This window comes from Molothrus ater, chromosome 1 (genome assembly GCF_012460135.2).
Source record: "Molothrus ater isolate BHLD 08-10-18 breed brown headed cowbird chromosome 1, BPBGC_Mater_1.1, whole genome shotgun sequence".
NCBI classification, from domain to species: domain Eukaryota; kingdom Metazoa; phylum Chordata; class Aves; order Passeriformes; family Icteridae; genus Molothrus; species Molothrus ater.
This window is the reverse complement of record NC_050478.2, coordinates 31,504,396-31,527,557: the sequence shown is the minus strand read 5'-3', so window position 1 is coordinate 31,527,557 and position 23,162 is coordinate 31,504,396. Positions and strand designations below refer to the sequence as shown.

The 23,162-nt window shown below is 36.3% G+C and overlaps 1 protein-coding gene across 2 annotated transcripts in view; it reads right to left on the bottom strand.

Annotated features, from left to right (window-relative positions):
* Positions 1–23,162, bottom strand: part of ITGB8 (integrin subunit beta 8) — a 48,988-nt gene that overhangs the window by 7,660 nt on the left and 18,166 nt on the right. For both annotated transcript variants that reach the window (XM_036400765.2, XM_036400756.2), the window contains exons 3-13: positions 22,919–23,093; positions 20,152–20,398; positions 18,214–18,379; positions 15,312–15,470; positions 10,432–10,527; positions 10,249–10,338; positions 7,532–7,666; positions 4,267–4,672; positions 2,963–3,188; positions 1,301–1,404; positions 55–218 (exon numbers count right to left, since the gene is read on the bottom strand). In XM_036400765.2, coding sequence (XP_036256658.1) covers positions 55–218; positions 1,301–1,404; positions 2,963–3,188; positions 4,267–4,672; positions 7,532–7,666; positions 10,249–10,338; positions 10,432–10,527; positions 15,312–15,470; positions 18,214–18,379; positions 20,152–20,398; positions 22,919–23,093 — 1,968 coding nt within the window. The remainder of the gene's footprint in view (positions 1–54; positions 219–1,300; positions 1,405–2,962; positions 3,189–4,266; positions 4,673–7,531; positions 7,667–10,248; positions 10,339–10,431; positions 10,528–15,311; positions 15,471–18,213; positions 18,380–20,151; positions 20,399–22,918; positions 23,094–23,162) is intronic.

Sequence of the window (23,162 nt, the reverse complement as noted above, 5' to 3'; positions counted from 1 at the left end):
ACTTTTATATGCAAGAAAAAGATTACTGAAGATGATGGCTCTGAAATCAATTACCTTCTTTGCCGTAGATACTCTGTAATCAGATGAAGATTTAACTTTATTGCTACTCCCCTGGAGAATTATCTGCCTGATGATAAGGACAACAAGCAACCCGATCAGAAAGGTAACTATAAAGATTATGGAAAAGACTCTAAAGTAGTTTTGTCCAGAGAAACAATCTGCAATGAAAGGAAAACACAAGGGTAAAGCCTAATATATGGAAAAGGCACATCCCTCTAACACAGGCATATCCACCACTGCTAAGTAATGCTGCACAAATGTAATACAAGCCTGATAGAAATCAAGGGAAAATAAATTAAGTGAAATTAAGAGGAAAAGTTGTCATATGCAAGCTTTTAAAGTTGGGCATATCAAGAAAGGCAATTCAGATCAAGATCCATGGTAGAAACAGAATTTAGGCTTCATTGTATTGCCCACCATAAATCCTCTGTAGACCAGTGAGTTTATAGCTGAAGTAGAGAGGATGAAATATTAGAGATGTTTGGGGCTGAGAGAATTTAATCTTCACAAGAGAACAGTGAAGATCACGGGTAAAATTTGAAAGAAAATGTGTTTTATTGAATCCTTGTCCAGTGCTCTCGTCACTGGTAGACGAATACCGTAAGCTTTCCTTAATACTAAAGTTATGAAAAAAGTATTCACAATAAGTTTTCACATTGATGAACTGTAATATAAAAAGATTTATATATATGTTAAGGTATAACAAAAGGTAACCATCTACCTGCATTTTAATTGCTGCATGGAGTGATTAAACTTGGTGAGATTTTATTTTAAAAGATTTTGTTCTTCCACAGACCTCATAACTGCAGTTTTTTATACTTGAAAGGAACTTTTAAACATTACTGAACTTGAGGTAAGCATTCTACTTCTTTCTTTCCTGTTTCTGGTAATGTCAAATACTATAAGCATGGTCAATGTAATAAAACATACAGATGCCATAACAAATTTTTATAAATATTTCTTTAAGCATTGCTCAGGCAGGATTCATCATTATTAGACATGACTTCTCGAGGACCTGGGAAAACTGAACTTAGCAATGCTTGACAATCTTATTTCCTGTTATTATTTATCTTTTACTTTCCCTAAAGCTATGAATAATTTTTCTCTTTTTCCTGCTTTCTTTCTTTGTTATTGCAATAATGTGATATACTTCTGAAAGACATTCTAACACTGACAAATTCAATTACTAATCACAGAAGATTTTAATCTCTTATTAAATTACCTAGAAAATGCCACTTACCTGAAGTATTATCAATATAATGCAGTAGGTAAGTGCATGAGGTTGTGCACTGGTCAAGTATGACTTGAGATGCATTATTAGAATGATAGCACTGAACACAGTTCCTGTAAAATAATAATTGAAATTTTAATAATTTCATATTTAATAATTTTTTCAATTTTAATAATAATTCCTGTAAATTATAATTGAAAACCTATGTCTTTCTCTGCATTCTCCTTTAAGAGATTGTATCAACAGGCTGACATATTGCTTGCACATAATGCTTTCCTGTTAGTAAAAACATTGCGACATTTATTTATTTTTTTCTGAAATGTGATGCCTCTCTCAGCATTTTATCCCTCTGATGCTTCTCAGAACCAACTAGTCAGAAGTTGCAAACTAAAACATATCTTTGGCTTTGAGCCACCTCTACCCAATCCTTGCTCTGCCTTTTGTGATGCAAGGGTGTAGCTAAGGTCCAGCTTTCTTCAGCTTTCAGCCTCCACTTTCTAGTCTTTCCTTACCTATCAATCTCATTCAGATGCACGCTGGAATTGAAAGGTAGAGGTAAGCAGAGGAAACACAGCTTTGCCAATAATTTTTAGGTGCTATGTTAAGACAAAGCCAAGTAAGTCTGCACTGCTGGGCAGTTTAGAGAGAGAGCACAACAAGGAGGCAATGCTCTCACTCTTACTGTCTTCACTGTATAGCCCGGAAGGAGACAGATGTCACAAGAGATCCCCAAAAAAGCCCTAACTGAATTTTTAATTAAGATATGCCATCTTCTGAATTTATTAAAGGCACACATTTCACAGTGACTTTGAACAAGTAAAAACCAGAAAGGTTAACTGCATTTTATCTAGTGAAATCTTAGCAGCAACATTTCCAGATGTGGCCAAGCTTGGTTCTCCAGCATTTTCACCAAATGAGATAAACAATGATTCTGTTTTGAGCACAATGACCTTTCCAATGAAAGGCTGATCTTTCACCCTCTGCACCACAGTGAGATGCACAACATCACATGTGTGATGAGAGGGCACAGAAGAGCTGTGCCCAAGGAAAGGGCTTCATTTGCTCTCTGTGCCAGGACCACAGAGGGCACCACTGAGAGCCTGGTCTAGCTTGTCCCCTCCTGGGCTTGCTCGGTTTTGACCTCCACACTGTCCCTTCCTGTACATGAGTAGCGAAAAATGACATGCTTTGAAACCAGCATGGCAAAGACTAAGTGTTTTGAAACTGAACAATGAAGAGTGTTGTTCTTTGGGTAAGACCAGCTCTGGTCTGCTGATCAATGGCAGTGACAATCCACAAGTACTGGTCTAGCTCCACACCGCTTTCTTTCTGCTGAGAAGCACAAGGAGTGTGCAAAAACAAATGTGAAGAAGATTATCGGACTTGGTGGCATTCAAAAGTAGGATCTATTTTCCATTTTTAAAAACACAAACTTATAGTTTTATTTCCTACCCAGGAAATCTCAAATGAAGAATGGTTAAAATAGATGCTGACATGCAATTCTCTTAATTACCAGTGTGAATCCAACTACACAGAGAAGTATCAATCGTATATTGGTGTAAATCGTACCAATTTCCTACAATCTAAATAACTAAGAAATAGAAGCAGAAACATATTTTCACGCTTCAATACTAGGGAGTGAAAAAGTCAGGTCTAGCGCAAGAAACATACCAGTTTTCTTCACAGGCTTTGTTACAAGTAGGGCAATATTCACAGAAACGGCCAAAGCTTCTTGGGTCTGTGCACTCACACTTTCCACATACACATTTTCCTCTTCCACTGCAAATTTGGCCCTTTGAATTCAGGCAGTGCTTTGCTGATTGTGATGAGCACTCACATCGATCACCTTCCCAGCCAGCAAAGCATTTGCATTTACCACCTTCACATTCACCATTACCTACAACACAGAGAGTCTGGAGTCATATGCTTCCATGAAAACACAGAAAACAAATTTTAGATGGATACATTTGTATTGTTTGTGCTTTACCTTGAACGGAGCAAATTTAGACCTGGACTTTCTAATTAGTTTTTAAGTTAACAACTTGGACTGAAGTTACTGGCATGATCAATATTGAAGGCTGCTGTTCATTGTTAAGTTGAGCATAAGTTGCTACTATGATGTTACCCTATAACCTTTTACTAAAATTCTGCTCTTTTGCTTTGGATCAAAACAGTGGCGATTAGGAATTACACAATGACCAGGAAAATAGCCTTCAGGCAAACTAAACAAACTTCTCATTAGCAAGAAAACATTCCATTCAAATAAACAGCAAGATTCAGTGGAAGAGTATAAAGTTCATGTGCACAGGCCAGGTTCTTTCCTTCCTTTTCATTTTCCACTTCCATTTCCATTTCAATTTCCATTTCCTTTTTTTCTCTTTTTTCCTCTTCCCTACCATATAGTGGACTACAAAAAGAATGAAAATTTCTAACAACTCTGTTTCACTTAGAGACTCCTTTCTGAAGCAGGCATTCCCTACAGTGTTCATGTTTATACCAGTATTTGAAATCAAGTGCCACTGTATGTCTCACAGGACTGATTTAGGGTGGTAGAAAATCAGAACCTCACCTGGAAGCTATGATCCCTTCCTAATCTCTCAGTATCTCATATTTCCATTATACTGAAATGTATCAACTAGCTTCCTGGAATAATGTTATTTTTTATTTGAGAAATCAGTATCATTACTTATTAAGAATTTGAGATTTAAATATTAAAATAGCTAAACTTTGGAAAAAAAAAATCAATGTATCCCCTGGAAAATGGTGGTGAAATTTAGAAGACAGTATGCCTGTGGTGAAGAGAGTCCAGGAGTGTGAATTCCTAACAGGATGTTCAGGACATTTCCCACACTAATTCTGCACAAACAATTCTAGTTCTTGACAGCCTTATATCATTGTTTTCAGCTGCATCATGTAAAGTAGCCTCAGAAAACAAAACAAACCAAGAAAATACAGACAGAAACACTGCAACTTACCAGAACATAAGTTTCCCTGGTGATACGGGCAGGAAAAATCATCCATTTCACAGTACTTGCCATACACCTTGCCTAGCTTGTTTTTGTAGCAGAAACATTTTCCATCTATGCAATTTCCTTGACCACTGCAGATGGGCTGGTCCTGGTGTTGCCTGCACTTCTCTGAGGGAAGTGTGCCTCTGCTAGAGCTACAGTCACTGTCACTGCACGGGGACTGTTTGCTGTCAGGAGAAGTTTCATCAGCCCACACTCCTTTGTGCCCTGTGCTGTCTCCATACTGGCAGGCACAGCTTTGCTGCACATTGACAATGGCAGTTTCATTGAAACCAATAGGCTTAAGTATGACATGTTTTCTTCCTCCACTTGTATGACATCCTTTCATTGTAACTGAGACATTGAAAAGTACCTAAGAAGAAATAAAGATGGATTTAACAATATTATTATTTTCCTGCTTACACTTGCTTAAAATTTTTAACACATAAATAAAGCAGAATCTTACATTGTCTATGAATGTGCACTAGCTGATAATAGCAAAATACACAGTAGTCACTTTTTAAACATTATATATTAGTAATGATAGGCATCACAAATACAGGTAAAATCCTAACAATAGAGGAAGTCCACTTTTCAAGTTAAGAAAGCATAGTTGCAAAAGACAAGTTTAATACAAATTAATGGAAATAGAAGTATTATCACCATCCTCCTGCTATTATTTAACATGTATATTCTGTCATATCACAGGAATATTTAGGTAAGAATTGGGACTAGATTGAGCAAGACAATACACAAACAGAAACAGAGATACTCTTCACAAAAAGAATCTATAATGAACGTCCTGCTGCAGAATTGGTCATGCACACATAAACCACATAGATTTTTGGATGGCCCTGGCTACCCCTACTGAAACACAGAAACAGCTCACATGTTAGCAGTCACTTTTCTCAATTCCATGGACCCAGTGCCTAGCTCCAGGCCATGTCATGGCCATCACCATCATTTTACAAGTTCTCATCCCAGCAGTGCCCACTACAGCAGCAGCTCCCATGGCTTTTTGCAGTTCTAGCACAGGACTAAGGATCCTTTTTGCAGTTAGGTGATTCCCATAGAGTTTCCATCAATCACCCCTAAAAGTTTTTGACAGCTCTGACATGTCTGACACACTAGATATCAATCTTGTATTTTACAATTATTTTTTGGGTTTTTTGTCCATACACTTCTGACAGAGTATTCCCTCTAACGTTTTGAATTTTTTCAGCTTCTGGATGCAAAGCAGCTCTTTCTCATCTCCTCACAAAGAAAATGTAACCAAGAGGAAAAAGTGAGAGAGGAACACAAGAGAAGCAAGTACCTTTAATCTTTACTACCAAAAAATAAAGATTTCCAAATAAAAAAGGAGAAACCCCCAGAAACCGATTACATATGAGGCTGAAACTACCCTCAAATACTGAGGCCATTCATCTCTCATCACTGTCTCTCCCTCCCGCTGCGCCCCCACACGAGAACAACCCAGCCCTTGGGGACAATGGTGGCTTTGTGGCAAGTGGGGCTGCGGCTGCCTACACGGACAACAGGAGAAGAATGCTGTGCAGAAACATGCACTTCATGTCATATTGAGGGGGCACACAGGCTTTGTCTCACCCTTTGCTTTTCTTCTTCTCATTTCTCAATGTGCCACTACACACATAACCCCTCAGCAGCCCGCACTCTCCATGCATTGAGATTTCTTCCCTTGGGTTGCAGGGTAAAAGTGTGGCTATAGAGAAATTGATTCATACAGGAGGTGCATATCATGTGGGGAGGACAGGCTGCAGCTATGGAATGTGCTTTTATTCAACACAGAGCCCTGCCAGAAAACATCATCTTCATGTACAAAACAGTACTGGAAGAATAGCAGGGAAATGGGAGGGAAGGGAAAATCATGTTGTGCATATGAGTCGTGAAATTTGATTCTGAACACAGCAGCAGATAGATTGAGCCTGTGGTGACTAAATAATTACAACACCATGACACTTGCTAATAGCCAAAGTTAGTTTTGCACCCTGAAGAGGCCAGAGGATTCTTCCAGAATTTAATCCACTTTGTGTTTTGGTAAGAAAAGGAAGGAAGAAGGATTAGACAATGAAAGGAATGTGAGAATTAAGGAAAAGCATTTTGTCTGTAAACAAATAGTGAAAGAAGGATTTACAGTTAAAATAAATTAATCTCTTAAGGATGGCTCATTTTCAACAGCCATAGAGGTTTAGGACCACATGCAATCTTTTACAATCAACTGGCTTGGCTTTTATTAAAAAGAAACAGATATAAATATTTTTCTTTTCATTAAACAGAACAAATTCCAGTCCTGTTTCTTATGACATGCCCAGGGACCAACAGTGGGGAAAAGATGCTTTAAGAATAAAAACAGCAAATCTCCTGTAAACTGTGGAAGCTACAATCAGCAGCATGCAGACAAAATTCAGAAGAACATAAAATACATTCAAATTTACATTACAATTCACACATTTAATTTGTTTTCCTATTTCTACACACAGACACAAGCTATTTCTCACACTAGCTGAGACATATGTACATGTCAAGCAGGAAAGAACTCCTTGACCCTGCTCTCTAGAAACACAGACTTCTTCCTGGCAAGCGAAAAGAATTACTCCAGTAGTCCAAGCAATTAAATAAATATATCAAGGCACAGAGAAGGTTTTCTGGGAAGAAAACCATGTTCTTTACCTCGGCCAGACATCTTCCCCTGCATTTTCATGGTGCATGATGCTCTGTTTCATTCAGTAGGTGCCACCAATTCAAATGGGAATAAATTATTTTATTAATTTGGTTTATAAAATAAACTAATTATCCACAACCCTGATTGTGCAGGAAGATTACTAAAGCAAGAAGAGAGAAAGGTGACATCGAGTCCCAGGGAACACAAATTCCAGTGATTTTTTTCCACTGAGTGATTATCTTTCAACCTCTTTACGTACAGATTTCATCACAATGGATGTGGTGGTTGTGCCCAGTGGAGGACAAAGAAGGAAAGTTTTAATGGACGTTAGCTTTCAGAAAAGCTTTGAGCCTTAGTTCCACGGGACTAGTGAGAATTAAAATAAGATTCAGGAAAAATAAACCCAGAGAATAATAGAGAGCCTGTGATCATTAATCACATAAATCCATTTTCAGTTTAAGTAAATCCCTAGAAGATTTCACACCATTGAAACCCAACCAAACAGAAAAATAAGTATTCCAGTTCCTTGAAGAATGAGAACTATCAACATACTTCTTTATTATATCCAACATTTTTACATCCTTCCATGCCAGTTTTTTTACTTCCATCAGGACAGATCGCAGTGATATTGAAATGTAGACCTTGGATCTGGTTATCCACTTGAATTTTCACTTCAGAGATTAGTTTCTGTAACCAGAAAACAAGTTTTAATTGCACTGCATCTCAAAATATAATGTACATTAGTGACTAACACCAAGTATGGCTCCTATGTCTGACTAAAAATGAAGAATGCTTGTCTGTGTGAATAAAGGAATGAATTAAAGCTTTGTTTCCTATGTAGAGACCCAATTACATTCCAAATATACATAACCAGTGAACTGGTAATTCTGATAAAGAGGATTAGGTTTTCCAGATAAAAATGTTTTCAGCTTTGCTAACATGGTTTTGAGACTGCATTTTTCACAATTTGAAAATCTATTCCAACAACCATGTGCAACAAAAACTGCTCATTGTTTGAGTCTACACTGACTTTTAGCCACAAACCTAAAATACAACAGTAAACATACATACAACCACTGTTATCCAGCAGAAAGGTTTTCTAATTGACTTAACACTTTAAAAACTTCTAATGTTTTGCATTTGTCGTAGAAAATTTTTCTCTGAACAAACCTTAGGGTGACCTAAAGGCTATTGGGATTATTCTTACTGATTTTTCTGGGTAAACTAAGACTATAAAAGCCAGCAATTGGCCAATTTTGCAATAAAAAATAATGAAAAAGCAACTACTTTGTAACTTGTATTTACTACATGACCTAAAATCCTGCTTCCTTCAAAGAAGAAATACTTTTTGACCATTTAAAAATTTATTAAAGCTCTGTACAAATTTATGAGCTGAAAATTGCACAGAGGGATTTTTAAAATTCCTGTCATATTACTATTAAAAATGAGTTTAGTGGGATATTTTTACTGCTACAAATGGAAATGCAATTATATGAATCTTAACACATGTTTATCTTAGTAGTAACTTTTTGAAAATTAGTGACTCATCCTTGGCTTTTTAGCCAGGGATTTTCAGCCAGGGTTTTCCATAGCTAAGGCTAAGGTTTCCCTGCCTGGAACAAGAGTGAAAGAGGCCCACTGTCACTGAATATCAACACTAAATTTATTTTCTTATCTAAGTCCTTTTTTTCCTAGAATGCAACACATTCAAGACCTATTCACCATGTGTTTATATAGTAAAAAGGCCCTAAAACTATGATGAAAAACTCAAATTGTGAAATCCAATGAAGATTAGGATGGGAAGAAAGACAGTGTCTAAAAAATGAAAATAAAGTTAAAGCAAACTGGGGGCGGCTGGACCAGGAAAGTCCCACTGAATCTTGTATTGAACAAAGTAATTGCTTCATAAAATTTCATTTCCTCCCCTTGAATGTTTGCCCTGCACTGGGTAAGAACTGTGTTTCAATTTAGGAAGGACAGTGTAAAACTGTCATACAAAAGGACTACAATTTTCAAAATTCTATGCCAGCAACTTCCTGCAAACCTCCATATTTAAAATGAGATCTCTTGACTTTATAAGAGGAAGTAAAATAACAGCGAGAACTTCTCTGCAATTTGACTACCTCTAAACTCCTCTGGTTTTGAATGTGTTTGCCTTTCTCCCAGTGTCTCCAATGTGACAGTGAGAAAAGTGTATGCAAAAGCACTCTATGAATTAGGAACAGACATGGGGGCTTGCTCTTCATTACAGCAAATCTGCTGTAAGCAAGTTGCTTGTTTCTGTCGTTAAATGGATAATTTCAGCCTCCCAAATCTAACTAATTAAAAAAAAAAGTGATACATGTGGATACCTTGCATATACTTTTGTAGCTGAGATTTCAACTTTCTGAAACGGAATGTTTGTGCTGTAACTGCACAACTTAACAGCATTCAACCATGCAACCCATCGCATTCATTCAGATGCTGCTCTATGGGCTCCCCATGCTCTGGTACCTCAAATGTCTATTTCTTGGCTTCATTATCAAAGCTGTTTACACCCTCTATCCTGAGCTAACAATATGCCTGTTTCACTTTCAAACTGCCATTCTGTGTCAATCATGTGTGGAAAATGACTTTATGGTATTTCCCATACTATTACTTTTTCTTTCTCAAACTATTATGTTCAATTGATGGCTCCAAGCAAGAGTTCCCAAAGCCATTTCCATTTTTCTCTCCCAAATCCCTATCAAAACTCTTCACTTCCATGCCTAAAACCCCAAGTCATTACTCTGCATTTTACAGTATAGATACTGCCTTTCACGATATCCACCATTCTCAAAACTACCTCCTAGTAAATTCCCATTTCTTGTTTGTTTTCTAAAAATTATGCTGCACAACTCTCCAGATATTGCATTAGGCTTTTGCTCTGAATTTATATGGTGCCTAGACAGTGGTGTCTGGTCTGTAATTAAAGATCTGAGGTGCCAAAATTCAAATAAATAAACCATCTTTTGAAGTGACATAGCAACAGATACAGAGAACCAAATATAATATTTAGAAGGATCCTTAGAAATTAAAAAGCAGTAGTTCTTGGCTTTGAGACCCTGACAGCCTGGGACTTTGAGAGCTATCAAAAGATAGTATCACCTATCCACCTGGACATTAGGAAAAGTACGGAATGTATCCTTGCAGCCTTCAGATGGGAGACGAGATCCTGGAAATTCCAACTTCAGGCTATAAAAGATGAAAAATGTACAAATATTACAGAGAACATGTCACTCTCCTCATACCTGATAGGCTTCTACCACCAAATCATTGAGATTTGCTGCTTGGGATTCTATTTGTCTTGCAACAGTACCAGGCAAGAGAGGTAACAGATCCTATGAAAAAGAAATAATTTATGCACAGTTTTAATTTTAAGTATAAATATTGTGCCTTTAGAATTGAAAAAAGAAATCAGGTTTCTAACCTACTTTATACCAATGAAACTGGCTTCCTTGAACAGCAAAAATAACATTGATGTTATTGTCAATCAATTTTTCAGAGAGCTGCCCAAGAGATGGATGCTCCTGCAAAATACAACACGAAAGAGAAGATTGCAGATTAGTAGGAAAAAAATCTTATATTTTATATATGACACATTACAGATTTTCAAATCAATCAAATTGGATTGATTCCACTACAATTATAACTCCTAAATGTACAGAGAATAGTAGACTGACATCAAAACCAGGATGGGGTCATCCTAATAAACAATAAAAAAAAAATCATCAGAGCACCAGCCAGGCTTATCTGTTGCCAACTATGTTGATTTGCTGCACAGCAGGAGGACTAACTGCCCACTACTATTTTGTTGGTTTGAGTCTCATGCTTAAGAAATATGGATAGGATGTGGTCCATGGTCCATCTAGAAGAACAGGGAATGATAGGTGGGTTCTTGTGCAAAAGCCAGGGAGAAAGTAAAACATGAAGCACTGAGATGAGGTGTGTTTTTGGGAAGAGCAAGGAGGGTAATTAAAAATGTGTGCTTCTCAGATGTGTGTTTTGGCATCAAATGCAGCCACTGGATCAGGTTCTGGCAATGTCAGTATTCTATGTTTATCTCAGTTACTACTGACAGCTTTCTCCTTGGTGTGTTCAGGACCTACCTAAGGACTGGCAACTCTAGTCCTCACCATGATGACCTGGTACATTTTCTTAACCACACCTATGCTTGAAGAAGATGGCATGAGTTTCACAGCTCTCCTCAGTAATGCATTGTTTTATTTGGTGGAGTACCTATGACAGCATGTCCTGTGCCAATGACCTGCTCTTCTACGCTTCTCATTGAGAGAGCTGACATGGATTTGAGAACAAGAGCTGTGTTGCTATCTCTTCCTCCAAGATCCAGGGAAGTTCAAGGGTCTCTGTGTGGTCCCAATGGGCTTTGTACACCTGGGTTATGTGAGATCCCTTCAGCTCCAGTACTCCAAACCAAACTGTATCTGAAAATCACCACTTATTAACCAGCCTTATAAGTGAATACTTCTCAATAAGTAAATTCAACAGTTAAAATTCATGACTAAAAAGAAAGAAGTGACGGGGGTCTTGGCCTGTGATTCCACTTAAAGAGATTTCATCTGGACACCTCCACTTATGTCAGGTACTTCAACCTTTATCCCCCACATACTTTTGTTGTCTTTCTTTTCCTGGTATTTTTCACCATCTGCCCCCTATTGTCTCTCTCTTGCACAAACACAGTCTGTTACCCTGAACAATTTCTTTCTTCTCAGATTGTCCCTTATTACTTAAGTGACCTTCCAAGTCAACAGCCCTGCTAGCAATAATCTGAATAGCAAGACAACTGAGACCAAGAGAATCTTATGCAAGAGAGCAAAATCCATTTTCCATTATATTGCACGATTATAAAGAGCCTGTATAATGCACAGAGAGAACAAAAGAGTTTCTTGGTACAGTTTGACATTGGCCAGGGTACATTCCTCTCTCAATGTTTCAATGCTTTGGTAAAAGATTATGTTCCTTAAGATAACTGATGAAAGGTAGATAACACAGTATCACACAGGCCTTCTTACAGCTCCAGCTAGAGAGAGTAGCCTACAACAGTGTTAAGCCCTCCTTCCTTCTCCATGGCACAGAGCACAGTGGTGGGGCCCCCACTGTGCTGCACAACCCTACAGGCCATGTGCAGTTGGCTGGCAGATCACAGACACACCAAGTGGTCCCAGGACGTGAGTGAAGCCAGACGTTCTGCAAACTCCTCCTGCACCATAAATGTGGGAATGACAGGGGCAGTACCAAGAGATCTTGAGATGCTGGCAAAATAAGTCAGTCCTCTTGCTTAGCACATGATACTAGATCTGTCTGAATTCTAGCAGAATGGCTCCTCAGCAACTCTGCAGCTACTAGCTGAACTCTGGAATCAGGAGTATCAGAAATAGCTTTCCAAGCCTTCACAAAACAAAAACTTACTCAGATGGAGCTTATGACACGCACAGACACTCAAGGAATGCAGGGACAGGGTCCCCAGACTACCTCTGCTCACAAGGAAGGCTGAACTTCCATGTACTTGTCATCAATAGCTCTCTAGAGTGTCAGCTTCTTGTTTATTTTTATTAGAATTGAGTTTAAAAAAGCAAAAACCAAAACCAAACAAAGCCCAAAGCATCAACAGACTCACACTAGCTTTTTAATTTTAAGCATCTAAAGAGATGACATAAGGTCACTCATGCAGCCTCACTTTGCTTGCTGTGAAAACCTTGCTGTACTTTGTGTTTTCATCTTATCTCTTCCCACTACTGCTCAGGTAAATGTACTTTAATTTTAGATCATCTCTCTTGTTTCAATAGCATCATTCATTTTATTAATTTACCTTATTTGGTTAAGCAGAGAAGATAACTAATACAAATGTTAAGTATTTCAGAAAGGGAGTTGATCAAGCACGGGTCTAAATAAAAGAGACTAGATTTCTTTCTTGTCATGCATTTTTTTGCTGACCCTTCTGTGACTGCTTAGCAGAAGTTAGAAAGAAACATGCAGAAAAATTGTCTAAGTGGAAACATTTCTGATATAAAGTCTAGGCTTGTTCAAATAAATAAAGCAAAGTCCTCTAAACTGGCACAAATAAGAAATAAAAATATGCCAAAATACAATTTTCTCATGACTACCCAAAGCTAAGAATCAAAGCAGGAAAACAATGTAATTGCAGAAGTCTTTAATTTAGCCCAGCCAAACAAAATTATATTGATACCAAAAAAAATCCAAAAATATGTTTCATATTATGTTTTCTAAAAGACTGACAGACTTTCATGATATTTCATTTAAGTATCAAATAGTTATTCCAGCCCTCTGATTTAACTCACATATTTGAAGTTGGATATCTATAAATAAAATAATCACATGTACCATGGATGAGAGGAAAAAAGCAAGAAACTAGCACACCTTCCCTTATAGACACTATTGTGTTGTCATCAAATCTGCTCCAGAAAATGCAATTCCTAGTACTAAGCTGATGCCTACTGTTAACATGTGGGCATGCAAAAATTGGCACATATTTTTAAAAAAAGGGGTTAGCAGCCAGAAAACACGTGGTTCTAAATGTTCCACCACAGATCTAAGCATCTTTCAAGGTCAATTCATTTGGGTGGATAAAAAAACCAATTTCATAAAATGCATCAGTAGCAGTCATCATGGAGAATTCATTTTCCATATGGGAAATTTCTATTCTGAACTATCAAACCAGAATATCAGTAAAAAACCATATGCAGGATATCAGTAAAAAAATATTTTTTTCAGTGAGCATCAATCTATCATAGCTGCATAGAAATATATTCATTAATTTTGTCAATATTTTCCATGGGCGAGTTTTTCATTTGCAACAGAAATTAATTCCCAAAGTTGGACAGAAAATAAATACAGTTTGGTTTTTTTTGGGTTTTTTTTCCTGAAACAGACAATATCTTTATTATCAAAAGAATCCTGAACACCAAAAAAGATTTGTACCTTTAGCAATTATTTAATAAGCAGAGCAAACATTCTCTGATTTATAGCACTGCAACTAAGAAAACTAAAAAGAAAGAAGAACAGAGAATGTTCTGTATTGTGAAAGAAAAGTTTCAGGATTATTTGCTCTAAGTAAAATAAACTGAATAGACTGATTAGAATGGAAAAAAAAATCTGACATCTGTGAGGAAATATCCAAGAGGTGACAGAGGGAGTATATGAATGCAAGAACGTCAGATAAACGGAAATCTAAATAACCTTCCTGTTAGCACACACTGATCTCCCTCCTCCGCTCAGCAAGGTCCCAAACACTCACTGCTTCCCAGAAACCTCCTGTATTTCATGATAACACAACAACCAGCAGCCTCTTCCTGCTGCTCCACCATCCTTGTAAATAACAGTTGCCAGGATTACATTCAGGTCTAACCCCACTTACACAAGCCCTCACTGACTTCACTCTCACATTGCTGGCTCTGGCTGAACACAGGCTGCACACTTTAACTAAGGGCAGCCAGCACTGAGAAGAAAACTTCAATGTGTTCTAACTGGACCACAGCTCATACTTCTGCTTTCTGAGGATTACATTCCAATTAAGCAGTGATTCATGTTTCTTAAATAAACAATTCATATTTATTTAAGAAAATACCCAAAGCAGTTGAAACCTATAATTCTTAGGAAAAAATTCCTTTCTTCAGTCACTTATAACCACTTCATATATTACTGAAGAAAATATTTTGAAAGTTAAAAAAATCTGTTGAAGGCATCTTACTTTGCTACAGCAGATTTGATGCAACTTTTTGCAGAGGTTTGTATTACCACATATTGGCTTTCTACTGTGAAATCTGAATGCATTTAATGCTAGTCCATGCATTTGAGATAGTGCATTTCTGTTGTATGCCCTCTGGTTTACTCTTACCAAGCCTTTAAACCAACACTCCTGTGCATCCTCTGACCATAAACCATAGCCACTACCTTTGTCTTGTGAGCATGATTGTACAACTCCCACATATTATCAGCTTCTACTTGTGCAAAATATCACACCACACACTTCTTACTTATATTTTATACAATATGTGTGTGATTTTTATGAGATGCTAATAAAAACCCACACCAAAACCACAACAAATCCTTCCTTGCTGTGTACTGTTTTTTTCAGACTCCAAAATACTTTAGTCCACACAAAAAGAATGTCAATATGACAGGTGACCAATTCTTCATTTCACAACTTCCCTACCTGGAAAAATATTATTATAATAACTGAAATAAAAGCAGTACTTTGAGAGCAGTCTAAAAACCTCCTTTAAACAGTTTTGCACTGCCTCTCTGAAGGCAAAATCCATGACATATACCTTACCATACTCGTAGCTTTGATGTACACATTATCTTTCAAGTGACAGTTTCCATCATGGGGAATTACAATTCCTGCTAATTTACTATCAAGGGCCAGATGGGAAGTTTGATCTGTCATCACAAGAAGCAGTCGCTTTGCTTCTTTACGCCATCCAATATGGCTCTGCAAAGGAAACAAAATTAGGCGTAAGAAAGCAGTAGCTACCCATTTTCTAAAGTAATAAACAACAAAATGAAAAATTAACATGAATGACCACTTTCAGATGTTACACTGCCTGGCAGCATTGCATTTAGACCAGGCTATTTAAAGCTTTTTGTGTCAAAATAGACATAATTTACTATAACTGAAAACTACCAATTTCTTTGCTTTTTTCCAATTACCATTTTCTTTGCTTTTTAAAGAGCCATGTCCCACTATACATGTCAGTTATGCTTTATACAGTGGGCTTGATAACAGCTGCCACATTGTGTATGTTACTATGAAGTACAAATGCAAAGCCCATAGTTTGTAAAATCCTCTGGGGTCCTAGGAAGCATTATGACGAGTAAATATGCATTCGTCCATATTGATACTTGGCACTGTTTTATTTTTACTTTGATTTATATTCTCATCACTCTATAATTTTCTTTTCCTACACAATTTCCTGGAAAGTGCAGTAGTATGCAATCACAAATCAATAAACTAAAGTTTGAAGGCCTTAATGCAATTATAAATTGAGAAATTCCTTATTAAGCAGCAAAATGCTACATTTACTCACCATCTTAGGGGATTGATAGCAAAGTGGCAGCCTCAAGGGTGAATTGAATGCCTTTCAGGAATTTGGTGATGTGAAGGATGCAGCAGAGTAAGCTTATACCTAAATTGATTTAGATGCCAAATTGTATTTTAAAAACATTTATTGCCTTGATTATAATCAAATTTCTGAGGCACACAGGAAACACATTGTATGCTTTTTATTATTCTCTCTTTTGCTTGTTTCATCTACTTTTTCACTGCTTCCATTTTATCTCCTTCTTATGACACAGAATCTCTGTGAAATATGAACCTGCAATACAGTCCATGTACTCAGTCAGGCTTTGTGACTTACTCCGTGCCTTCCTTTCTTCATGGAGAGGAGTTTAGCTCCCTTCTCAGGCTCACTCTCTACTATCTCTGAATGGAGATTAAATATCTCAAGCCAGCAAGAATAACAAGTACAGAGGGGTGTCATGTCTTTTCCAACTCATACTTTAGGCATCAGTCTCTCTTGGACACCCCTAGACAGCATCCCTCTAAAGAGGAGTATTTTAAGTTTTATTTGTAAACAGGATTTGTCTTAAATCATTCCAAATTCTCCTCCAGCCAGCACTGTAAAAACCTCTTCTCCTAAGACTCCATCATTTGACTTTGTCACCTTGAGACTTGTTTAGCTTTAGGTAATGCTGTGAGGAGCAGGGAGTTGGACTCAATGATCCTTATGGGTCCCTTCTGACTTGAGATGTTCTGTGATTATATGATTCCTACCTATATACGTCACAGCAATCTAAATTTTAAAGTAGCTCCATGTCCTAACCTGCTACCTCTTGCAACTATGATGTATTGGTTAAAGCAAGATGGAGCAAGTTATAAAGGTCTATTGTAGGCAAAATGAGTGCACATTAATATAATTTATAGTTCATGATGGTCAGTATGAATTGCACATTCTTCCCATCCATTTTAGTTCACAATTCACTTACCAGGAAAGACTCCACATTCTCATGAATGTTTCCATTCTATTGTTCTTGGAAGCATATATTATTCTAGAACTCACATGTCACAAGTGTGGAATGTGTCCAGTGAGAAACACTGAATTTTTAGGAATTTTTCCAAAGTTCCAGAATAATTCTTTGTAACAGCTTCAATCCCAGTGTTTATGAAGCGTGGTTTTTACTTACCTGTTCATTAAAATTTGAAAATAAAATTGGACCAAACCATCCATTTTTAGCATAGTTTGGATTACTTTTTGTTCTTGAGATATTGTACTGAGCAGAAAAATAGTGTGAAGATGGACAAGATAAAACAATTGTCCTGACATCATTCTAACAGATGAGAAACATGCCAAGCCCATGATTTGAATAGAAGTTGAATATTTTATAGCGCATTACCAAACCCATGAATCAGCCAAATTTCAAAATTTGCACTGCATTAATATGCATAAGAAGAAAAACAACCAAAAATAGCTCTCTAGAGCAAAACTAACTCTCTCTATCTAATATGCTTATAGGTTGAGACTTATCCATGCAGATCTTTTCTATCCTTTTCTGCATGGCAGAGACTGTGATGACATTTTATCAATATACAAAAGTTAATTTTTAGTTGATTTGTACTGTTTTAAAATTTGAAATTTTTAAAAGCTGAGAACATAGAAGTTCTTCTGTTTTCCTTATCTACACAAGCAGTTAAGTAAAACATCTTCAATTTTCAAGTTCTTAAGGAAAAGAAACGTCAAATGGTATGTCTTCATTGAGGAACATAAGCAGTGCTTTAATGACTTTTGAAACTAATTATGTAATTGACTGAAATTCATGCATGTGTCTGTTCAAACAAGAAGCAGTTGCTTTCATCATCCATCCTATTTTGGTTAGGCTGGTTAAAGCCAGAAATTGAACATCCATAACCAATACTGGAACATGTTCCCTCATGCTCTCTTTTTTCAGTTTCAATTGGAAATTTTTACTTAAGAGGGAAATAATGGAAAAGGAAGAAAAACTTTTAGCATTATCAGGCATAGCACTGGCATTTTGAATTCAGGAACACTGAACACCAGTTTATCTCTCTCTCTCTCTCTCTCTGTATATACATATATACATATATATATATATATATATATATATATATATATAGTGCCTGAATTACTATCTCTTTTGTAAATAAGCTTCTTCCTTACCTGGCACACAGCTGCTTGGAGCATCGCATCGAAACCTCCTTCGGGTGTATCAATATTCCCAGATATTTTTTGTTTATTCACTGCATTTCTGAATTCTGCTATGTTGTCAGTCAGGGATAGCACATGAATATAACCATGAGGAGGCATACAATCTAAATTGTAATCACTGTACAAAAACAAAACAAATAAAAAGCCTTATTTTTCCTTTGAAGGAGATGAAAATATTGAATCCCCATTAACCCTTAAAATCCTGATATTAATGAAGATGTAGGTAGCACAGAATAAGAAACACTTACAGAAAAAAAGAGCAAGTCCATGTGCAATTAAGTTCAGTGGGAAGTAGCTATAATTAACTACAAAGAATGTATATTATCTTGTATTTTATGGAATTGTGTATATAACAACTTAGTTAATATGTTAACAGTATATATGTAGTGTTTCATACAGAACAAAAAATGCAACAAGAGGGATGGTATGATCTCAGGAAATATATAAAACCTTTTGAAATATCTACAGTGTGATACAACTTTGCTTTTCATTATCCTGAGAAAGGACTATCATACCGTAACAATAAGATCTTTTAATAGTTGCTACACAGGCTACTGAACTGTAACAAAATCAAAGTTCCTATATCCACTAGGGTTACATAACTGTACCCAAAATTAATACTGATATTAATAATAATTACCTCATCAAATAGATTAGAAAATTCATTTTCAGTAACATCATAGCAAATGCTACTTTCTCAAATTATGCATAAGGGAGAAAGTCTGATTTTTATCATAGGTAAGCTAGTGAAGCAGCACTTATACAGGTCATTGACCTGGGACCTATTCACAGCCATGATTTATGGCACAAGTTGAAGTGCTCATCCATTTCAGAGGTGCTGAGCAGCTTTCAACTCTTAATTTCTACTGCATCCAGACTGTAACCTGCTCTCCTCCAAATCAAGGTACAGTCAAAGAAGAGAAACTCGCATTGAAAGGATTAATACCTCTGCAGATGTCTCCTCTTAGGCAAAATACATTGTGACCTAGAAATGCTAATCAATATCCACTCACTATATATAGATGGTCTAGATGACTGCTTTATCCAAAGGTAGTCACATCTCTAGAATGAATTCCACTACTAGGAGCCAATTCAAAACCCACTGAAATCACAAAGAGTACTTAGGGACTTCACAGAACTTTGGATCATGTCTCCCGGGAAAGGCAAGCAAGAAAGTATGAAGAATTAATATTCACTTTTCCAGCTACTATCTACTTTTCCAGCTACATTTATGCAGCTCTGAATTTGTTGTGCATAATCTTGTTCTCCAGGGGTTTTGGAAGTGATCCCTCACTTTATATAAGTGTTGAACCCAAGGTATATAAGGCACGGCATGAACCAAGAAATGCAGGCCAGAACATCTTTTGTATTTAAAAGAGGAGCTCCTTCACATTAGAACTGTGGAAGTAGATCAGAGAATCACTTATGTTCATTAAATGTGCTGAAAGAAACCACATGATGTTGACAAAAGTAGAATTGTCACAAAAGAGTTAATGAATACATGACCATACACTAGAAAGTACCTAGAACAGAAAGTAAAAACTTTGTGATGAATCTAGGTATCATATCCAAAATAATGAAAACCACAACAGTTGAATTTAAAACTAAATACAAAACATCACCAAAGCAGCATGGGTTTTGGCTTGTTTTGCTAAAGAAAATACAGCATATTTTTTCTGATACAGAAACAGTTTTTCTGAAATCATTCACCAGGTGTTTCAGAAGTAATCACTGTAAAAAAAAAGTCATCATTTTCTTAGGAACTTTGTCAAAGAACCACGGTAAAAGGAAACAAAGATAAATTCTGACGAATTTTAAGAATAAATATGTATAATGCATATTTCTGTCATTAAATACACGTGTTACAGTAAATGTAAAAAGACAACATACCTGCACTGGTTATGGATTCTACCTGGATGAATGCTAATATAGGGTGACACAGTTTTATCCACATAGGATCCAAATCCAAGTCGAAAATCAAGAGAAATATTCTCCATCTTTTTAGATAAAGCAAATCCAACGGAATTTAACTTTTCTATATTGTTGTGCATAGAGGCTGAGACATCAACTAAATAGTAAAGATCCACAGGGTATTTCTCTAAAGGACGAACTTTTAACATAAAGTTTGCTTCACTTCCTGATTAAATAAAGAAACAAATACGTTTGTTTACTATTTTTGAATGGACATGCTTAAAAATACATTTATTTTTGTAGCAACCTCAGCACAAAGTTGTTTGTGTCAGCAAAGAGAAAAACAAACAAACAAGAAAATCTCCCAAGAGTAAATTAAACCTTGAAGAAGCATTCAAAAATAAGCCATAAAGGACTGTTTTGGAGAACATCTTGGGCTTTTTCTTGCAGGAGCACAGTGCAATTTATTGTAAAAATCTGACTTCTCTCCATTTTGTTTTAAATTCATGGTTACGCAATCCCTTTGGCATTATAACAAAAAGCAGTTGTGGCTCACAAAGGACACAGATCTGCATACAAATTGGGGTCAGTCACTTCAAGGTTGTCACTTCAAAGTATGTAAATGTATCCTGCAAATAGTTTGTCATATGACAGAATCTAAAACTACATACACACCACAAGAACAGCACAGCCTCAAAAACTGACATAAACAATGATACAAGTTTATCCCAAACTGCTCATCAAATCCCAAAGATTTGATGAGAAAACTCTGTGGGATCAATATATATATATATTTTATTAAAATGTTTTAATATAAAAAAGTCAATCTTTTGGTATATACAAAATAGAACTCTCATTTCAAGATGATAGATGTTAATGCTTTGGAAGCTGCTAAACCAGTCCTCACATTTTTGTTTGTCTAATATTCTGTAATGTCAGGAAAATGACTGAAGTGATTTGTACGGGTAGAGTGGGTAAGTAATTCACAGTTTCAAATTAGCCATCATTTTACGTCATCCAAAGTGGGAGCTCACAGCAAAAATGAGTTCAGGATCTTCATGTGATGAGTGGAGAATCTAATCCAGCATTGTGCAATGAAGATACAGCAAAGGACAGGAGGAAGGAAGATGTTACAGAAGAACTATGCAGGTTTTCAATTAAAACTATCAAAAGGTACATCCAGTATAGAGATCTGACTCATAAAATTTAAATATTTAAAGTACTTTCTTCCAATGGTCTTTGAACATAATCCATCTGAAAATGTCAGGATTTGTCTGTATTAGGTCTTGCATGAGGAAAACAGTTTCAGTGTGTTGTAATTTATGGTTCCTCTTTGCCAATGTAAATTGAATTACTTTTTGTAAATGACCCTTGCAGGTCTCCAGTTTGCATATAGTGAGACACTGAGTGCAGCTTTTATTTTTTTTCCCACATAAATCCTAAATGATGAGTATATGTAAACAGTGACCACCCCCCCCCCCCAGTATCAAAACAAAATCATCTTTGTCTGCACGATTATAGTGTAGCAAATGTCTGTTTTAAAGAAAAACTATAGTGGTATATCTATGTGTTTCCCTGAGGTGGAAAATATGGGCAAGATATCTATATATAAAAAGTTTTTCTTCTGGAGTCCTTGAAATTTCATTCTTTTGCCTCCCTGATGCAAAAACTTCTACAAAGCATAAGGAACTCCAAACCTAATTTCATTATTTACTGAAAAAAAGGTTAATGAAACCAAATTTGAGAAAGCTAACATTTTTTCCTATGAATCCAGTATGCCTTCGGAAATAAATGTGATCATAGACAGTGCTTAGAGGTAGCTCAGTTCCTTGAACCATTTCTTAAAGCAGAGATCAGTCACTTCTTTAGAAGGGTAGTGAAGAAAGAAGAAGTGCTGATGTTACCTTGACTGTTTTATTATTATAAAGTGTGAAAAATAGAGATCCTTTTACACTCACGCAGATCCTTCCTTTTTCCCTTGTAATTGACAGAAAATTATCATTTCTACAGTGAAGATCAGCAAAATACTTCTCCTAAACATTTAATGTTTTCCAGACAAAGATTGATCCCTCTCACATATTTCTTTCTCTTTGAAAAAGAAATAAATTAAATTTTATTGAGTGAAAGATAACCCTGCATCCCTTTATATCACCTTCACTTCTGCCGTTGCCCACAGCTTTTTTAGAGACAGAGAATGAACACTGATTTAACTAGACTTGTGCTGAGGGCAAATGGAGATATACTAGTTATAAAAAAATTCAGGCAGTGAACAGCTAAGTCTTCTTTAGGATGTAGTCTTTTCTTATATTATGGTTTTGGTATTTTTCTACTTGTCTAGTCAATGCACTTGAAAGTAGAGAAATAATTAAGAAGTTTATCAAATTATGAAATGAGGGATTATAACTCTATTTTCTTTCAGAAGGAATATATATACTCATGTAAGGCAAAACTGTTAGTGTAAGTGGCTAAAGAATCAAGAAACCACATAAGAAAACAGGAAAGAATACCTAAAATTCCCTTTCCACTTATTACTGGCATTATTCTGAGCTGTGTTTGACAGAAACAATTCTTGGTGAAGATGATACTTGAATATGGGAGCAACACCATCACAGTTCTACAACACAATGCTATAGCATCATTCTTCCAAATAATTATTCCAGATGCCTCTTCACAAAATATCTGTATTTCCAAGTATTGTTTTTATTTTAAATTTATTATAATATCAATGTGTTAGAGATGATCCAACCTGGACGCAGTTGGACTGAAACTTTTCCTGGTGTCACTTGTGTATTTGTTTCATGGTCACTAGGTATTGTGACATGAACCGTGGGGTTTTCAACCAAATCTGATTGGCAGCCTCTTTTCATTAAGTTGAAAACAGTGTCACAGCGTCCCTTCTGTGTTGTGCCAGCCATGAAATCCTGTTTAATAAGAAAGAAAAAGTACAAAACAATCTGAGCTGAAAAAAAGCTGTATTAACTTCAAAGGAT